Source organism: Sebastes fasciatus, chromosome 8 (assembly GCF_043250625.1).
Source record: "Sebastes fasciatus isolate fSebFas1 chromosome 8, fSebFas1.pri, whole genome shotgun sequence".
Taxonomy (NCBI): Eukaryota; Metazoa; Chordata; class Actinopteri; order Perciformes; family Sebastidae; genus Sebastes; species Sebastes fasciatus.
In genome coordinates, this window is record NC_133802.1 from 35,751,317 (window position 1) to 35,772,163 (window position 20,847).

General features: G+C 45.6%; 1 protein-coding gene across 1 annotated transcript in view; it reads right to left on the minus strand.

Moving 5' to 3' along the window:
• Nucleotides 1-3,497: 3,497 nt before the first annotated feature.
• Nucleotides 3,498-20,847, minus strand: part of LOC141773330 (CDK5 and ABL1 enzyme substrate 2-like) — a 33,197-nt gene continuing 15,847 nt past the window's right edge. Inside the window, exons 3-12 of the mRNA XM_074645237.1 lie at nucleotides 19,334-19,429; nucleotides 16,309-16,386; nucleotides 9,728-9,836; nucleotides 9,425-9,593; nucleotides 9,045-9,142; nucleotides 7,268-7,374; nucleotides 7,046-7,165; nucleotides 6,524-6,608; nucleotides 4,839-6,210; nucleotides 3,498-4,297 (exon numbers count right to left, since the gene is read on the minus strand). Of these exons, the coding sequence (XP_074501338.1) occupies nucleotides 6,064-6,210; nucleotides 6,524-6,608; nucleotides 7,046-7,165; nucleotides 7,268-7,374; nucleotides 9,045-9,142; nucleotides 9,425-9,593; nucleotides 9,728-9,836; nucleotides 16,309-16,386; nucleotides 19,334-19,429 (1,009 nt within the window). The 3' untranslated portion in view covers nucleotides 3,498-4,297; nucleotides 4,839-6,063. The remainder of the gene's footprint in view (nucleotides 4,298-4,838; nucleotides 6,211-6,523; nucleotides 6,609-7,045; nucleotides 7,166-7,267; nucleotides 7,375-9,044; nucleotides 9,143-9,424; nucleotides 9,594-9,727; nucleotides 9,837-16,308; nucleotides 16,387-19,333; nucleotides 19,430-20,847) is intronic.

Sequence of the window (20,847 nt, forward strand, 5' to 3'; positions counted from 1 at the left end):
AGTTGTTAAAAAAGTCATAGTATAGTATGTCAAAAGAAGTTGTTAAAAAAGTCATAGTATAGTATGTCAAAAAAAGTCGCAAAAAAGTCATAATATAGTATATCGAAATAAGTCGTAAAAAAAGTCATGGTATAGTATGTAAAAAAAGGTCATAGTATAATATGTCGAAAAAAGTCGTAAAAAAAGTCATGGTATAGTATGTAAAAAAAAGTCATAGTAAAGTATGACGAAAAAAGTTGTAAAAAAAGTCATAGTATAGTATGTCGAAAAAAGTCGCAAAAAAGTCATAGTATAGTATGTCGAAAAAAGTCATAGTAAAGTATGACGAAATAAGTCGTAAAAAAAGTCATGGTATAGTATGTCAAAAAAAGTCATAGTATAGTATGTCAAAAAAAGTTCTTAAAGTCATAGTATAGTATGTCAAAAAAAGTCTCAAAAAAGTCATAGTATAGCATGTCGAAATAAGTCGTAAAAAAAGTCATGGTATAGTATGTCAAAAAAAGTCATAGTATAGTATGTCGAAAAAAGTCGTAGTATAATATGTCAAAAAAAGTTGTTAAAAAAGTCATAGTATAGTATGTCAAAAGAAGTTGTTAAAAAAGTCATAGTATAGTATGTCAAAAAAAGTCGCAAAAAAGTCATAATATAGTATATCGAAATAAGTCGTAAAAAAAGTCATGGTATAGTATGTAAAAAAAGGTCATAGTATAATATGTCGAAAAAAGTCGTAAAAAAAGTCATGGTATAGTATGTAAAAAAAAGTCATAGTAAAGTATGACGAAAAAAGTTGTAAAAAAAGTCATAGTATAGTATGTCGAAAAAAGTCGCAAAAAAGTCATAGTATAGTATGTCGAAAAAAGTCGCAAAAAAGTCATAGTATAGTATGTCAAAAAAAGTTGTTAAAAAAGTCATAGTATAGTATGTCAAAAGAAGTTGTTAAAAAAGTCATAGTATAGTATGTCAAAAAAAGTCGCAAAAAAAATCGTAAAAATCGAAAAAATCGTAAAAAAAGTCATGGTATAGTATGTCAAAAAAAGTAATAGTATAATATGTCGAAAAAAGTTGTTAAAAAAGTCATAGCATAGTATGTCGAAAAAAGTCGCCAAAAAGTCATAGTATAGTATGTCGAAAGAAGTTGTAAAAAAGTTTTAAAAAAAGTCATAGTATAGTATGTCAGAAAAAGTCGTAAAAAAAGTCAGTGTAGTATGTTGAAAAAAGTCGCAAAAAAGTCATAGTATAGTATGTCAAAAAAAGTTGTCAAAAAAGTCATAGTGTAGTATGTTGAAAAAAGTCGCAAAAAAGTCATAGCATAGTATGTCGAAAAAAGTCGCAAAAAAGTCATAGTATAGTATGTCGAAAGAAGAAAAGTTCTAAAAAGTCATGGTATAGTATGTCGAAAGAAGTTGTAAAAAAGTTGTAAAAAAAGTCATGGTATAGTACGACGAAATAAGTCGTAAAAAAAGTCATAGTAAAGTATGTCAGAAAAAGTCGTAAAAAAAGTCATAGTATAGTATGTCAGAAAAGGTCATAGTATAAAATGTCGAAAAAAGTCGCAAAAAAGTCATAGTAAAGTACTGCCTTGTATCTTGAGAACTGAATCAGCAGGTCCTGCAGTTGCACTTTTTATTATTTTCTAATAAAAGCTGTATGTATTTGCCATTAATCGTTGTTTACTTGTTTATATCCATAATTAATTTATCCCTGATTCCCTCACAAGAACAGCTTTGAGGAATCCTGACCTGCTCTGTCCAGTAGCACATATTTATTTCACAGTCACACTGACTGAATCTTTGGCAGAAATAAGTTACAGTATTGATTTCAAATCATTGAATCGTATCGTATCGCTCTAGATGAGCCAAATATCCTCCTTGAATCGTATCGGAACCATGGAAAACGTATCGTATCGTTGTAAAACCGTATCGTTACACCCCTAATAGTAAGTAATGTTACCTTTGAACAAACGTAGCAGAACTAAGTGGAACCCAACAGAAAAGGGGAAGAGGTTCCCAGCTTGCTCGACGGTTATTGGAGCACAGAGCAGAAAGAGGAAGGACTCTGGAGGTTAAAGGACACAAACAGCATCTGTCTCAAGTGAAAGAATGAATTAGAACAGAAGCAGAAAGTCATGAACATATTTTTAATGAAAATAAACTTGACATGAATCGAACATTGGCAGTTAAAACAGTATATGGTCTTTATCTTTTACAAAATAGTTTTATAAATATCTCCATCCATTAATCTCCTCCAGTTTTGTGTCCTGTAGTGTGACGGACTCCACAGTAACAGCAGCTGTTGACAGTGTAGTCAGTATAAGACTCTGCTAACACGGTACAAAATATATAAATCAACTACTCTGGTCACAAGTTAACGGCCCTAAACTCTGTTTATACATAAATAATATTCCCACAAATGAACTTCATATGATGCCTGTACTTGGCTCGTCAACGTTGTCCATAAAAAACTGATCAGTTTAACTTAAAATGTGAAAACAACAATTAGAAATGGAACTCGGTTAATATTTCCCTTTACAGCTTTACAGCAGAATAAAATAATAATTATTCAATACAAAACAATACACCAAACACAACATGTGAGGTTTAAATAAAAGAGGCACATTACAGGTCAACACACTGAGGAAGAAGAGGAGGAAGAAGGTCAGCTGTCAAAATAAAATCTGCATAGAATCAATATCAGAAATCTCTAATGTAGAGAAGACGACTTTGGAAGACCGTGTGCTGTCTCATATTTAACATAGTTCTTTAGTATTTCATATTTCAGTAACAAAGGAAGCTCTTCAGCTCTTCAGCTGTTTATTGCCAAAATGTACTTTTTCTTTTCATGTATTTCACAAAGATAACAGTTTATTATAATATATAATATATATCTGCTTTTTATTCACTACTTCAAATTGGAGCAGGAGAAAAAACTTCAACCCAAACCGCCGTCTTTAATGCGTCCGCGTGTTTAAAGCGTCCGCGTGTTTAAAGCGTCCGCGTGTTTAAAGCGTTCGCGTCTTTAAAGCGTCCGCGTCTTTAAAGCGTCCGCGTCTTTAATCTGTCCGCGTCTTTAAAGCGTCCGCGTCTTTAATCTGTCCGCGTCTTTAAACCGTCCGCGTCTTTAATCTGTCCGCGTCTTTAAACCGTCCGCGTCTTTAATCTGTCCGCGTCTTTAAAGCGTCCGCGTCTTTAATCTGTCCGCGTCTTTAAACCGTCCGCGTCTTTAAACCGTCCGCGTCTTTAATCTGTCCGCGTCTTTAAACCGTCCGCGTCTTTAATCTGTCCGCGTCTTTAAACCGTCCGCGTCTTTAATCTTTCTGCGTCTTTAATCTGTCCGCGTCTTTAAACCGTCCGCTTCTTTAAAGCGTCCGCGTCTTTAAACCGTCCGCGTCTTTAAATCGTCCGCGTCTTTAAAGCGTCGGCTTCTTTAAAGCGTCCGCGTCTTTAAACCGTCCGCTTCTTTAAAGCGTCCGCGTCTTTAAACCGTCCGCGTCTTTAAAGCGTCCGCGTCTTTAAAGCGTCCGCGTCTTTAAACCGTCCGCTTCTTTAAACCGTCCGCGTCTTTATTGCGTCCGCGTCTTTAAAGCGTCCGCGTCTTTAAAGCGTCCGCGTCTTTAAACCGTCCGCTTCTTTAAACCGTCCGCGTCTTTAAACCGTCCGCGTCTTTAAACCGTCCGCGTCTTTAAACCGTCCGCTTCTTTAAACCGTCCGCTTCTTTAAACCGTCCGCGTCTTTATTGCGTCCGCGTCTTTAAACAGGCCTTTGGCCTCTGACCTCTGACCTCCTGCTCCAACACTCCAGATGAGCCCAAAGTTCCTTTAACACACGAGAGGAAACATCATCAGTGGAAGACGATTGATGTGAAACCTCCAGATGAAGAACACTGTTTTAAATCCTCATCTCTGACTGTTTCATTCTTCATCTGGAGGATTATTAGCAATAAATACAGTTCAGTGACTCGGTCAGTTTTCAATATACAATAATATAATAACAAACTTCACACATTTAACGTAGAAAAATAGTATCGCCGTCGTTACGTAGCGGTAAAATAAAGATTCAGGATTGTGAAGCAAAAAGGCCAAAAAGTGCAAAAACAACAGAGAGAGCCCACAGGAAGTCTCTCCGCCTGTAACCACGGCAACCACTGTTTATAACACAGATCATATATTCCTGATGGACAAACCTCTGTTTGGTTAAATATCTGTCCCTTTATGACGCAGTAAATGCTGAATAAATCATATTTACTAACGTAGTTCAGGAACAGAAATAAAAGGTCTTTATGGTGGTTGATATTTCACAGTCTGCATCTACAGCCGGCTCCCTCCAACAAACAGTCTGCATCTACAGCCGGCTCCCTCCAACAAACAGTCTGCATCTACAGCCGGCTCCCTCCAACAAACAGTCTGCAGCTACAGCCGGCTCCCTCCAACAAACAGTCTGCATCTACAGCCGGCTCCCTCCAACAAACAGTCTGCATCTACAGCCGGCTCCCTCCAACAAACAGTCTGCAGCTACAGCCGGCTCCCTCCAACAAACAGTCTGCATCTACAGCCGGCTCCCTCCAACAAACAGTCTGCATCTACAGCCGGCTCCCTCCAACAAACAGTCTGCAGTTACAGCCGGCTCCCTCCAACAAACAGTCTGCATCTACAGCCGGCTCCCTCCAACAAACAGTCTGCATCTACAGCCGGCTCCCTCCAACAAACAGTCTGCATCTACAGCCGGCTCCCTCCAACAAACAGTCTGCATCTACAGCCGGCTCCCTCCAACAAACAGTCTGCATCTACAGCCGGCTCCCTCCAACAAACAGTCTGCATCTACAGCCAGCTCCCTCCAACAAACAGTCTGCATCTACAGCCGGCTCCCTCCAACAAACAGGAATAATGTCTTCACAGTCCACCTTAAAAAGTCCTCCCGTCCCAAAGAATATAATGCTGATATATTAAATCCATCAACTACCATCTGTAGTGACTGATTTCTGGTCTGTTCTTTTAAATTTCCCAGACCAACCAGACCAACGCGTCTCTGCTGCTGCTATGGGACATCAGGCGAGTTCAAGATTCAACGTCTCCCAAATTTGGACAAAAGAAGTCTGCATCCTGCAGGCTGCATGTGGAGCAGCCTTTGGAACAGGCTCGAACAGACCATAATGAACATGGAGTCCTGCAGTGGGACTCTGTGTTGATGTGACCTCAGAGGAGTAAACAGGAAGAGGAAACAGCATGTTTCTAAAGGATGCACAGCTTCTCTGTGACCACCAGAGGGAGCAGCAGTCTGGAGGGACGAGGTGGACGGACGACAACAACAGAGCAAGAAACCAGTGAATCCTTGGATCCAAGGACAGACACCACAGGTGCCCTTAGGCAAGGCACTTCAACATCTCACTGTGTGCTACAGCAAACCCTCCCCTCCATATCAGAGACTGAGAGGGAGTCTCACTGATAGGAGCAGCCAGCTGGACGTCATCAATGAATCCAGACAGGAACCTGACCAGTGAAACCAGTGAAACCAGTCCAGAGGACCAGATCTGTAAGGAGGTCCTGGAGACTGAGGTCACCACACTGCTGAATCCATCACCTTAAACTCAGTGCAGCGTCGTCCTGTCGGGTTTATTTCACAACAATGACTGATCGCTGTACATTATCCCGCTTGTTACACGGCTGGGTTGAATACTCAAATCTGATTGGTCAATCACGGCGTTCTATGGTCTGTTATTTCTCCATAGCAGACCGTCGCTACGTGTAACAGGCCGCCGCTACGAGCTCACAGAACAAAGAAAACATTGTTTCCTTTCAGAGAGAAGTGAGTTTGAACCTTCAGTGATTCTCACAGTGCTGTTGAGCCAGGCATCGGTCCCGCTGCTGAACCGTCGATCACAGTGTGTCGTCACTTTGGAGTTTGAGGGAGGACAGAAGGCCTGTGTTGCTCTGTGGGCTGCTGTGTTCCGTTGAGCCAGGCACTGCTGTCGTACTACCGTCACAGTGTGGATCAACTTTGGTGTCTGCATCGTGAGCAGAGAGGAGGAACAGCCAGTGTCTTAGTGCCTCTGAGCCAGGCATCAGGAGGACTACGACTGCTGCTGCTGCACCAGCTTCCTGTAGTGAGGCAGGACTTTGCTGTCCGGCAGGTAGAGCGCCATCTCCAGGGCGACCAGGATGGTGAACTCAAACGAGATCAGCTCCTTCCTGCTGATCCTGAAGCGCTCCTCCAACTTCTACAGAGACACAAACACAAACACACTCAGACATGAAGCGTCCTCTCATATTCCTCTTCTCTTGTCTTCATTGTCCTTTAGAATAACGGGTTCCATCTGAGAGGTGTTAAATCCTGTAATCAGCTGTTGGATCAAGTAGCTGGTGGAAACTAAGCCTTAGTAGCTACAGTCTACGTTCCTATTGCCTCCACACGGTCCTATTTACATTACTGATCAATATGTCAATTATTTATTCTGACTGATTGACATATTAATCGGTAATGTAAATACTTGTGTTACATGTAAAATACCCATATCATCAATATCAACTTACATCAATGAGGTGTTTCACTTCCTGCTTCTTGAGGTCACTGCTGATCTTAGCAGCCAATAGGATGCAAGCAGCCGACACCAACTTCCTGTTAAACAGCAACAGAAATATGAGCTCACAACGAGACAGGATAATTACTGGTGGACCGGGGACAGGGTAATTACTGGTGGAGCGGGGACAGGGTAATTACTGGTGGAGCGGGGACAGGGTAATTACTGGTGGAGCGGGGACAGGGTAATTACTGGTGGAGCGGGGACAGGGTAATTACTGGTGGAGCGGGGACAGGGTAATTACTGGTGGAGCGGGGACAGGGTAATTACTGGTGGACGGGGACAGGGTAATTACTGGTGGAGCGGGGACAGGGTAATTACTGGTGGAGCGGGGACAGGGTAATTACTGGTGGACGGGGACAGGGTAATTACTGGTGGACGGGGACAGGGTAATTACTGGTGGAGCGGGGACAGGGTAATTACTGGTGGACCGGGGACAGGGTAATTACTGGTGGACGGGGACAGGGTAAAGTACCTGTTCTGTTTATTGAGTCGACCCTGCAGCACCAACTTCTCAAAGTAGACGAACGCCATGGCGATGGTGACGGGCTGCATGCCGCAGTCCTCCCCGACGACTCTCATCTCTCTCTTCAGACTGCGAGACGGAGACAGTTTTAATAGAAGACATGTGAAATGTAAAGTGTATTATATAAAGAGTCCTGCCAGGTCTCTGGTGGACTCGTTTAGAGGACTCTACCTGCGGATCTTGCTGAGGGTCAGTTTAATGTGAGGAAACTTCTCCTTAAACGTCTCGTTCATGTCTTTCTTCAGATCCGACGGTTTGACGTATTCTATTACCGTCGTCTGGAGGGAAGAGAAGAGAGGAAAGGAGAGAGGAGGGGAGGAAAGGAGAAAAGAGGAGAGGAGAGGAGAGGAGAGGGGAGAGGGGAGAGAAGAGAGAAGAGAGAGGGGAGGAGAGGAGAGAGAGGGGAGAGAAGAGGGGAGAGAGGAGGGGAGAGAGGAGAGAGGAGAGAGGGAGAGAGGAGAGAGAGGAGAGGAGAGGAGAGGGGAGAGAAGAGGGGAGAGAGGAGAGAGGAGAGAAGAGAGAGGAGAGGAGAGGAGAGGAGAGGAGAGGAGAGGAGAGGAGAGGAGAGGAGAGGAGAGGAGAGGAGAGGGGAGAGGGGAGAGGGGAGAGGGGATAGAGGAGGGGAGAGAGGAGAGAGGAGAGAAGAGAGAGGAGAGAGAGGAGAGGAGAGGAGAGGAGAGGAGAGGAGAGGAGAGGAGAGGAGAGGAGAGAGGGGATAGGGGAGAGGGGGAGAGGGGAGAGGGGGAGAGAGAAGAGAAGAGGGGAGAGAGGAGAGAAGAGGGGGAGAGAGGAGAGAGAGGAGAGAGGAGAGAGGGGAGAGAGGAGAGGAGAGGAGAGGAGAGGAGAGGAGAGGAGAGGAGAGGAGAGGAAGAGGAGAGGAGAGGGGAGAGGGGAGAGGGGAGAGAGGAGAGAAGAGGGGAGAGAGGAGAGAGGGGAGAGAGGAGAGAGGGGAGAGAGGAGAGGAGAGGAGAGGAGAGGAGAGGAGAGGAGAGGAGAGAGGGGAGAGAGGAGAGAGAAGAGAAGAGAGGGGAGAGAGGAGAGAGGAGAGAAGAGAGAGGGGGAGAGAGGAGAGAGGAGAGAAGAGAGAGGGGAGGAGAGGAGAGAGGAGAGAGGGGAGAGAGGAGAGAGGGGAGAGAGGAGGAGGAGAGGAGAGGAGAGAGAGAGGAGAGGAGAGGAGAGGAGAGAGAGGAGAGGAGAGGAGAGGGGAGAGAGGAGAGAGAAGAGAAGAGAGGAGAGAGGAGAGAGGAGAGAAGAGAGAGGGGAGGAGAGGAGAGGGGAGAGAGGAGAGAAGAGGGGAGAGAGGAGAGAGGAGGGAAGAGAGAGGAGAGAGAGGAGAGGGAAGAGAAGAGATAGAAATGCATAAACAGACATTTAAAAAGTCAAACAGTGAAAGTAGTAAATGGAGCTGGTGGTGGAGTAAACCCTGACGGAGTATATATACAGTATATATATCTACTGCTCCACTCTGAGTTCACACGGCCAACACTCATCTCTATACCACTTGTGACTTTATTATTATTATTACAACGTTATTCTTGTAATATTGTGACTTTATTCTTGAAATCTCAGATGTGTTTTTCCTCAGCGTGGCTCTAATACTCCGTAGTGAGATAGTAATCAGTAGTGTAATGGTTGTGTATGGGGGGGGGTGCTATAGTGTGGGATCACACTGTGTAATGAGACTCAGTGAGATCAGTAACAGCCTCAGCAGTAATCTGCTCTGAGGGATTCAACAGTGCAGATACAGAGTCCAGTGTTTCATTCTTCTCATGATGAAACTAAGCTGCTTCCTATAGGAGGATGAGGATGATGATGATGATGATGATGAAGATGTAATAGAGCCGAGTGTGCTCTCAGTGAAAAACTGTAATTTTTGGACTCAACAAATATAATTATGATGAAGCTCATAAAGCTCATTTCTTTATTTTAATGTTTAATGTGTTCTCACCATGTAGGAGGCGAAGATCAACACCCGCTTGTGTTTCCCACAAGGCCACTGGGGGTCACTGAGGAGGGAGGGGTCGTAGTCCGTCACGTCTTCAACACCTGGAAATACACAGAGGAGAGGAGAGGAGAGGAGAGGAGAGGAGAGGAGAGGAGAGGAGAGGAGAGGAGAGGAGAGGAGAGGAGAGGAGAGGAGAGGAGAGGAGAAGAGGAGAGGAGAGTTAGTGGGATTATAATAAAGTATGATCATCAGAGATTACCAGGGCTGAATGATTCACCTGTCTCCTGATTCAATATTGTGATTGTTGTTAACTTTTTTACCACTAGACCATGAGAACAAGATGAGTGTGTGTGTGTGTGTGTGTGTGTGTGTTCGTTCGTTACCCAGGTCCAGTCCCACAGCGCTGTTCAGTCTGCTGGGTGGACAGCTCCGGCCCGCCACGCTGTGTGTGCTCCTGGAGACGGGAACCTGCAGCGTCAGGTCGCTGGTCGACGACGGCTTCTGTCTCACCAGGGCGTTGGTGGGGTACAGGAACTGGGCGTACGACACCGACTGAGACAGAGACAGAGACAGAGACAGAGACAGAGACAGAGAGACAGAGACAGAGACAGAGACAGAGACAGAGAGAGAGAGAGACATGAAACCCTGTCTGATCATCAACACATCTACCTGTAGGTGTTACCTACCCTGCCGTAGGTGTCCAGCTGAAAGCCCTCCAGCCCTGGCAGCATCTCTAGGGTGGTGGAGATGTTACCGGACGAGTGTCTCCTCTGGGGGTGGTTCAATGTCGGGTCACTGGAGACAGAGACAGAGACAGAGACAGAGACAGAGACAGAGACAGAGACAGAGACAGAGACAGAGACAGAGGAGGTTAAGGTGACCAGAGAGAACAGAGTCATTACTGGTTCAGCTTCAGGAATGTGAATGAAGGATGACTCAGATTAAAGATAAACAACATGATGAATCAGAAGACTGCAGCAGTCTGAATCAGTCACCAGTTATTAGGTGCTGTCTGTTAGCATGTTAGCAGCAGGGCTGGAACCATCCACCTGTCTCCTGATCCACCTGTCTCCTGATCCAAAAAGTATTGTGATTCTATATTCTGATTTCTAGTGATTGTTGTTCAATGTTGACCTCTAGACCATGAAGGGAACCAGATGAATCATCCACTTCTAGGGACTTTGACTTTGTAAAATCTCTAAATGAATCCAGTAAAATGTTTGATCTTCAGCATGTATGTAGTCAGAGATGTCCTGAAGTCAAATATATCAGGATCATTGTCAGGAATTATTGATTACATTTATTATCCAGCAACCCAGAAATCAAAGAATAAAGACATTTCCCTCACAGATTAGTGGGATTTTATTTTTAATTTATAAGGGACATGTAATGTTTTATACTTCTGGTGAATATAATCCATCAGTCTGATTTCCATAGATGTATTTAGTATCTACAGTTCCCTTTGTTAACACCTTATTTTGAAAAGCGGACGTAGTCCCACGTGTCTACTTCCTGTAACTTCTCCAAGGTGGTCTCTAGCTCTCCCGTCAGCTCCGTTCTCTTTATCCATCCATGGTCAGCTCCATCGGGGCCGTTTCAATGCAGAGAACACAAATGTCAGTATCTGGGTGCTCTACAGTCGTAGCGTCGGCCCATTTGACCACGGAGACGAGAGCGACGGCCGGCTCTGCCGCCACGTTACCGCCATACCATAACGTTACCGCCATACCATAACGTTACCGCCATACCATAACGTTACCTCCATACCATAACGTTACCTCCATACCATAACGTTACCTCCGTACCATAACGTTACCTCCGTACCATAACATTACCGCCATACCATAACGTTACCTCCATACCATAACGTTACCTCCATACCATAACGTTACCTCCGTACCATAACGTTACCTCCGTACCATAACATTACCGCCATACCATAACGTTACCACCATACCATAACGTTACCTTCATACCATAACGTTACCACCATACCATAACGTTACCTCCATACCATAACGTTACCTCCATACCATAACGTTACCACCATACCATAACGTTACCTCCATACATAACGTTACCTCCATACCATAACGTTACCTCCATACCATAACGTTACCTTCATACCATAACGTTACCTCCATACCATAACGTTACCTCCATACCATAACGTTACCTCCATACCATAACGTTACCTCCATACCATAACGTTACCTCCATACCATAACGTTACCTCCATACCATAACGTTTCCTGTCCGTGACAGAGTTAGCATGCAGCTTTAGCTCTGCTCTGTCTAGCTCTGCTTTTCCTGTCAATGTGTGAAACCCAAAGTGTTTCCATCCTTTACTGGATGTGTAGTGTTTACCACGCTGGATTTAACATGGGAGGGTGCAGGTCGTATCCACGACGACCCTCCAACGGTTTAGACTCTCTGAGATTTGTTTTGGTTGACGGATACGGAACGGATATGACGTCACGTTACTCAGACTACCACAATAAAAGCGGTAACTTCCTTCTACCTCCACAGAGACTCAGATGAAGCAGATAGATCCATTCTGGAATTAAAACATCTATTTAGAAATCATAAAAAGAAAAATCCCGATACATAGATGAATTGATTTCTGTTATCTTTCATGTTATCTGCTGCAGTGTTGTGTATGGGAGGTGCACAGCAGCAGGAGTATAAATCAAGTGTTATATTATAGTCTAGTTTGAAGAAAAGACGTCCTTCATTTTCAGTATATCATACTACAACATATTTTACAATTTCATATTATATTGGCCATTATATGACATGTGATATGAAAGAAACCAATAATCATCTGAGATAATTACAGACAGAACTATGAAGTGTTACCGTCCTCCCTGCGTCCCCTTGTCTGTCCGCCTGTCTGGAGGTGGCAGAGGAGGACATGTGGTGTCCTGTGAGTCAAAGGTCAAAGGTCACTTCCCGCCACAGCATCATGTTCTGCTGAACTTTCACAGTTACAAACCGCAGCATCAGATACAAGATAGACCTGGAGCTGTGACGCCTGACCTCACTTCCTCTTTATATGTATGTGTATATGTATATGTAGGTGTGTGTTTATAATAATCTGTCTACTGATACGCCCTCCGCTGGGTGAGTTATCTGTGTGTGTGTATATGTGTGTGTGTGTGTGTAGTGATGCGTCCTCCAGTGTGTGTGTTATCAGTGTGGTGTGATAGTGAGCAGACTCTCGGCTGCTGTGCTGGATTATCTGAAGCTGTGAGTGTGAACGTGGTGGAGAGAGAGAGAGAGCGAGAGAGCGAGAGAGAGAGAGAGAGAGAGAGAGAGAGAGAGAGAGAGAGAGAGAGAGAGAGAGAGGGAGAGAGAGAGAGAGACGGAGAGAGAGAGAGAGAGAGACGGAGAGAGAGAGAGAGAGAGGGAGAGAGAGAGACGGAGAGAGAGAGAGAGAGAGACGGAGAGAGAGAGAGAGAGAGAGAGAGAGAGAGAGAGAGAGAGAGAGAGGGAGACGGAGTTTACATAACTGTAATAACATCTGTATTTACAGCTGTGTGTTTATATCTGAGTGGGTGTGTAGAACATGAGGAGTGTACCTTCAGCTCTGTGTTTATGTGTGATTATGTCAGTGTGTGTTTCTCTGAGGTCATATGAACAAACCCTCCTGATTTATGGCAAATTTTCACAAATTTTTTTTTTCCTTTTCCTTATTTCAACGTGTACATCATGTGTGAGCTCTTCTGTTTCCACCCGGACGACTACAGAACTACAGAGCTACAGAGCTACAGAGCTGCAGAGCTACAGAGATACAGAGCTGCAGAGCTACAGAGCTGCAGAGCTACAGAGCTACAGAGCTACGGAGCTACGGAGCTGCAGAGCTACAGAGCTGCAGAGCTACAGAGCTACTGAGCTACAGACGTACGGAGCTGCAGAGCTACAGACGTACGGAGCTGCAGAGCTGCAGAGCTACAGAGCGGTGGCAGCAGGAGGTGAACGACGGTGGCAGGACATCGAGGTTCGGGAGCTGCTTGCCGTCTGCGGTGAGGGAGAAGACAGCGGTAGATGACGGTGAGGAAGAAGACAGCGGTAGATGACGGGGCGGTGAGGAAGAAGACGGCGGTAGATGACGGGACGGTGAGGAAGAAGACGGCGGTAGATGACGGGACGGTGAGGAAGAAGACAGCGGTAGATGACGGGGCGGTGAGGAAGAAGACGGCGGTAGATGACGGGGCGGTGAGGAAGAAGACGGCGGTAGATGACGGGACGGTGAGGAAGAAGACGGCGGTAGATGACGGGGCGGTGAGGGAGAAGACAGCGGTAGATGACTGGACGGTGAGGAAGAAGACGGCGGTAGATGACGGGACGGTGAGGGAGAAGACGGCGGTAGATGACGGGACGGTGAGGAAGAAGACGGCGGTAGATGACGGGACGGTGAGGAAGAAGACGGCGGTAGATGACGGGACGGTGAGGAAGAAGACGGCGGTAGATGACGGGACGGTGAGGAAGAAGACGGCGGTAGATGACGGGACGGTGAGGAAGAAGACGGCGGTAGATGACTGGACGGTGAGGAAGAAGACGGCGGTAGATGACTGGACGGTGAGGAAGAAGACGGCGGTAGATGACGGGACGGTGAGGGAGAAGACGGCGGTAGATGACGAGACGGTGAGGAAGAAGACGGCGGTAGATGACTGGACGGTGAGGGAGAAGACGGCGGTAGATGACGAGACGGTGAGGAAGAAGACGGCGGTAGATGACTGGACGGTGAGGGAGAAGACGGCGGTAGATGACGGGACGGTGAGGAAGAAGACGGCGGTAGATGACGAGACGGTGAGGAAGAAGACGGCGGTAGATGACGAGACGGTGAGGAAGAAGACGGCGGTAGATGACGGGACGGTGAGGGAGAAGACGGCGGTAGATGACTGGACGGTGAGGAAGAAGACGGCGGTAGATGACTGGACGGTGAGGAAGAAGACGGCGGTAGATGACGGGACGGTGAGGAAGAAGACGGCGGTAGATGACGGGACGGTGAGGAAGAAGACGGCGGTAGATGACGGGACGGTGAGGGAGAAGACGGCGGTAGATGACTGGACGGTGAGGAAGAAGACGGCGGTAGATGACGAGACGGTGAGGAAGAAGACGGCGGTAGATGACGAGACGGTGAGGGAGAAGACGGCGGTAGATGACTGGACGGTGAGGGAGAAGACGGCGGTAGATGACTGGACGGTGAGGAAGAAGACGGCGGTAGATGACGGGACGGCGAGGAAGAAGACGGCGGTAGATGACGGGACGGTGAGGAAGAAGACGGCGGTAGATGACTGGACGGTGAGGAAGAAGACGGCGGTAGATGACTGGACGGTGAGGAAGAAGACGGCGGTAGATGACGGGACGGTGAGGAAGAAGACGGCGGTAGATGACTGGACGGTGAGGGAGAAGACGGCGGTAGATGACGAGACGGTGAGGAAGAAGACGGCGGTAGATGACTGGACGGTGAGGGAGAAGACGGCGGTAGATGACGGGACGGTGAGGAAGAAGACGGCGGTAGATGACGAGACGGTGAGGAAGAAGACGGCGGTAGATGACGAGACGGTGAGGAAGAAGACGGCGGTAGATGACGGGACGGTGAGGGAGAAGACGGCGGTAGATGACTGGACGGTGAGGAAGAAGACGGCGGTAGATGACTGGACGGTGAGGAAGAAGACGGCGGTAGATGACGGGACGGTGAGGAAGAAGACGGCGGTAGATGACGGGACGGTGAGGAAGAAGACGGCGGTAGATGACGGGACGGTGAGGGAGAAGACGGCGGTAGATGACTGGACGGTGAGGAAGAAGACGGCGGTAGATGACGAGACGGTGAGGAAGAAGACGGCGGTAGATGACGAGACGGTGAGGGAGAAGACGGCGGTAGATGACTGGACGGTGAGGGAGAAGACGGCGGTAGATGACTGGACGGTGAGGAAGAAGACGGCGGTAGATGACGGGACGGTGAGGAAGAAGACGGCGGTAGATGACGGGACGGTGAGGAAGAAGACGGCGGTAGATGACGGGACGGTGAGGGAGAAGACGGCGGTAGATGACGAGACGGTGAGGAAGAAGACGGCGGTAGATGACGAGACGGTGAGGAAGAAGACGGCGGTAGATGACTGGACGGTGAGGAAGAAGACGGCGGTAGATGACGGGACGGTGAGGAAGAAGACGGCGGTAGATGACGAGACGGTGAGGAAGAAGACGGCGGTAGATGACTGGACGGTGAGGAAGAAGACGGCGGTAGATGACTGGACGGCGAGGAAGAAGACGGCGGTAGATGACGGGACGGCGAGGAAGAAGACGGCGGTAGATGACGGGACGGTTAGGAAGAAGACGGCGGTAGATGACGGGACGGTTAGGAAGAAGACGGCGGTAGATGACGGGACGGCGAGGAAGAAGACGGCGGTAGATGACGGGACGGTGAGGAAGAAGACGGCGGTAGATGACGGGACGGTTAGGAAGAAGACGGCGGTAGATGACGGGACGGCGAGGAAGAAGACGGCGGTAGATGACGGGACGGTGAGGGAGAACGTAGTGTAACGTTAAACCAACATGACAAGGCTGCTGACTGAGAGACATCCGCCGACAGAAACACGCCGTGTTAATAAGCCGACCACCTCACAGTACTATCAGCTGTGAGCACATCTGTTCAATTTGTAATGTTACCTTTTTTTTAAGTTTTTATCTTTCAAAATAAACCTGCACAAAGATCCATCTTTCTGGTGAGAGTGAGAGCATTTTGGCAAATTTTTCTTGGGCGCTCCCCACATCATCAGCTGTGTTGCTCACCCCACAAATGCATGATCCTTACAAGTTGGACATCATTGTGAAGGTAAATAAACAGGCTTTCAACCATGTAACAACAGAGAAATAATCCACCAAACACTAGTTTACTAACTTGTTTTTCCCAGTTTATATATTTCAGTCTTCAGAAGTGTCTAATCCTTTAGTAAATGTAGCCTATATTATCATATTAGATAACACAGTGTGGTCTGATATATGATAAATGGGTTCTGTAGATAGACGGAGGAAATCAGGTTGATGAATAGATGCTGTAAATCTGATGTTTCTGTATACAGTACAGCTCTGACCACACAACACAGCTCAACATGTTATAAAGCTATAAATGCTGCGTCTACTTTATTTACACTGTATCCAAAAACATGAATCATTCTGTGACATTGATGATGTCACCATCATCTCCTCCCTCTCGACCTGTAACCCGACCTGAACGTGTGTGTACAGGTGTGTTGAATACCTGAGGTAGAAGCTCTCTCCGTAGGGCAGAACAGAGAAGGCAGCACACAGAGACCTCTTAGCACAGATCAGCACGATCCTGAAACACAAATACACACGTTAGAGGTTCTGTTGGTCAGAACCAACACACATTAGAGGTTCTGTTGGTCAGAACCAACACACATTAGAGGTTCTGTTGGTCAGAACCAACACACATTAGAGGTTCTGTTGATCAAATTCATCACACATTAGAGGTTCTGTTGGTCAGAACCAACACACATTAGAGGTTCTGTTGGTCAGAACCAACATACATTAGAGGTTCTGTTGGTCAGAACCAACATACATTAGAGGTTCTGTTGGTCAGAATCAGAATGAACCCTGTGGAGTGTGTTTTATTACAGTATAATGTATGATGTATATAGTATAATGAACCCTGTGGAGTGTGATGTATTACAGTATAATGTATATAGTATAATGAACCCTGTGGAGCAGGCTGGTTCGTGTCTCAGAGGGAATGTTGACAGTCATTATCTCTGGCTGAAACTCCAGAGGGCTGGAACACTAACACACTTCTCTCTGAGGGCATTACGCTGGTGATGAATCATTTTCTCTTCTATATATATACATATATATACATATATATATATATATATATATATGTATATATATACATATATATACATATATATATATATATATATATATGTATATATATAGAGGTTCTGTTGGTCAGAACCAACACATATATGTATGTATATGTATATATATATATACATATATGTATATATATATACACACACACACACACACACACACACACACTACTAGTCCTGTATATGCAGCCACTAGTAGACCTCTAGTAATGACCCTGAGTTTACTATACACATTGAAAAGAGGCCACACACTAAAATAACATCCAGTCAACCCTGAGCCGGTCAGAGGGAACAGAACCAGAACCAGGAGAGTCCAACCGGTTCTACAGATAATCAGAACCCTGTCAGAGGAAGCAGTAAATCTACCAGAGGAGTTATATAACCTGATTAAACTATATCGGCAAATCACATATAAATCTGAAGACCTGCTGCGGAGTCTGAAACCATGTTCCTTCCTTCCTTTCTTTCTTTCTTTCTTTCTTTCTTTCTTTCTTTCTTTCTTTCTTTCTATCTATCTATCTATCTATCTATCTATCTATCTATCTATCTATCTATCTATCCATCCCTGCCTCCCTCCCTTCCTCCCTCCAGATAAGGAGTGAGGGATCATGGGAAAGTGCAGAGCAGGAAGTCTCCAGAGAGTCTAGTGGAACCAACAGTCTGCTGGGATTCATCCATTAGCACACATTCAGAACAGCAGACTAGTCCCTCTGGGAACTGGACCCATGGCCCGGGGGGTTCTTCTAGCTACTGAGCTACTCACAAACTAAAGAAAACAAAGTCAAAGTCAAGGTCCAAGTCATCCTGAGACGTTTGAGGGAACTTCTGCTATCTTCTTGCACTGAAGGGAGAGAGGATTCAGAACCGGTGACTTCATGTTACTAACTGTTATTTATCAGTTTATCACACAGGATGTACGCTCTAGAGCAGTGGGTTGGTTCTGGTTCTGTTCAGTTCTCACTCCCCTCATCTATCTACAGGCTGATGGCCTTCACACACATTTTATGTTGAATTTTAACGGTTCTTCTTCTGAACGACACTGAAGAACTGCAGCACTGCTCGAGGAGCTGTTATTGACCTACAGGTTCATGGTGACCCAGTTCAAATCTGCCATGACCCAACAGAGGGTTGTGACCCAACGGAGGAGGGTTGTGACCCAACGGAGGAGGGTTGTGACCCAACGGAGGAGGGTTGTGACCCAACGGAGGAGGGTTCTGACCCAACGGAGGAGGGTTCTGACCCACAGTCTGAGGCAGAGGAGCTCTAACGTTCTACTGTTCTCTGGACGCTGCAGTCCAGTCTATTATTATCTGTGTGCCTTTGACCCAGAAGTCTGATTTATACTCCCTTCAAGGAAGGACAGGAATAGAATAGAAGAGAATAGAACACAATAGAGTGACAGTGTCCAGGCTTCCTGTCAGCTGAGTGTGTAAAGGTTAAAGAGACTGAACCATAAGTTCTGATGACCCACATTACCTTAAATTAAATACAGTAGGAGATGTAACCCTGCAGGTCTGAGGTCTGAAATAAAACCATATCAGCGTGTTGGTTCAGTCTGGTGTGTTGAGAATAACTCCACAGGGAGGGTTAGGGTAAAGCCTGGAACACACAGGGAACATCAGGAGTGTATGGCGGCTGCGTAGTTCACGCGTCTGGTGTTCACACCAGCTGCGTTTCTGCTGCTGCTGCTGTCAGCCCTTTCTTTCTACATAGAGTTTGTCTTTTAATGTCCATTTCATTTCATTATAAATGTAATTTATATTTATTTTAGACAGAGAAAGGTTAAGAAATGTGTGGTATTTAGTAAATAATTGTAATAATCCACAATTAAAACCCCGTACTATATTCATTCATGGAGCTCTGCAAGTCACTGCATGTTCTACAACACTGTCCAGCACATATTTCAGAATAAAAGCCTTGTGTTAACAAATGAAGGAATTCTGTCCATAGAAAAAACGCTTGAGGGCTTTTATTTTTAAATGAAAGCAGGAAGTGTTGATTTAAAAATAAGTCTTTACTTTTTTCCCATCTCCATAACATTTTCTACGGATAGAGGCATGTAAACTGTAGTAATGTTGCTGGTATGATGTCAATATACAGGCAAAACCTCTATTCTCTAGAAGAGACGCAGCAGAGACGCGCGTCTCACGCGGGCATTGTTGCTGCCCTTACCTGTTAACACGGACGCCGAAATAAAAAACAAGTAACGCAGCCGCCACGCGCTGCTGACGTTCCCAGTGTGTTCTGGGTTTAGGGTAAGAGTTACTGCAGTGAACAGCTCTCAGAACAGTTCTAACATGATCTACAGTGATACCAGAACCCCCCCCCCCCGATGTTTAAAGCTGTGATGGTACAGACAACAGCAACAACAGAACCAGGTGTGATTGTTCCCACCTGCTGCCTCTGGTGTCGTACTGTTTCATGTTTTTGATGAAGTGGGTCTTCTTGGTGTGTCGAGGTCTGGGTGATCCACCGGACAGGTTTCGAGTCCTACAGAGAGAGACAGAGAATATTATTACTATTATTATATTATATGTTATTATTAATAAAGGCTAAAATAAGGTGTTAACAAAGGGAACTGTAGATACTAAATACATCTATGGAAATCAGACTGATGGATTATATTCACCAGAAGTATAAAACATTACTTGTCCTTTATAAATTAAAAAGAAAATCCCACTAATCTGTGAGGGAAATGTCTTTATGCTTTGATTTCTGGGTTGCTGGATAATAAATGTAATCAATAATTCCTGCCAATGATCCTGATCTATTTGACTTCAGGACATCTCTGACTACATACATGCTGAAGATCAAACATTTTACTGGATTCATTTAGAGATTTTACAAAGTCAAAGTCCCTAGAAGTGGATGATTCATCTTGTTCCCTTCATGGTCTAGAGGTCAACAAGTTAACAACAATCACTAGAAATATAGAATCAGCTCCAGAGTAAGGTGATAGTACCGAATCAGTACCAGAGTATGGTGATAGTACCGAATCAGTACCAGAGTATGGTGATAGTACTGAATCAGTACCAGAGTATGGTGATAGTACTGAATCAGCACCACAGTATGGTGATAGTATAGAATCAGGAAATGGAGGTGGATCGTCGTCATCATGTGATCATGTGTGTGTGTGTGTGTGTTGAACTTGTGGATTAAAACAACGACCTCGACGTGGAAGCAGCCAAGACGCTCAACTCAGTGACATCACAGCTGTTACATCAGACATCAGCCCTTACACACACACACACACACACACACACACACACACACAGAGAGAGAGAGAGAGCATCTGTTAGTGTTTTTTATGGCTGACCTGATGATTCCTCCACATGGAGTTTAAATCCTCACACATATTAATGTTCTACAGTCAGTCCTTCTGACGAGGTGGTGAAGCAGATGTTTGTGTGTGTGCGTGTGTGTAGTTGGATGTGTCACGTTAACTCGCAGCCTTTAACAGGAAGTTGTGCCCTCTGCTGGTCTTTTAACGTTCCACCCAAAACAGCAATCCGATCACATTTATCTCCTCCTCTGCACTACGAACAGAACCCGACATGTGATCTATCGTTCAACATCCTTCTGTTCCACAACGTCCGTTATGAACGTTGTCGTCACTACCGCATTGCATTGTGGGATATTTATGCTGCCGTAGTGTCAAGCGTTGCATGTAAGGGATCATGTACAGCTTCACGTCGGGCTGCAGCATTGCCCTGTCGGGGATTATTTCACAACAATGACCCGCTAGCTGAACATTATCCTGATTATTACACAGCTACTGCCTGAAGAAATCAATAATATGACACAAAAACGGTCCTCCAGAGTCCGACATCAGAGCTGTGTCCATAGCAACGGTCTTTTATACGTAGCAACGGTCTGTTATACGTCGCAACGGTCTGTTATACGTAGCA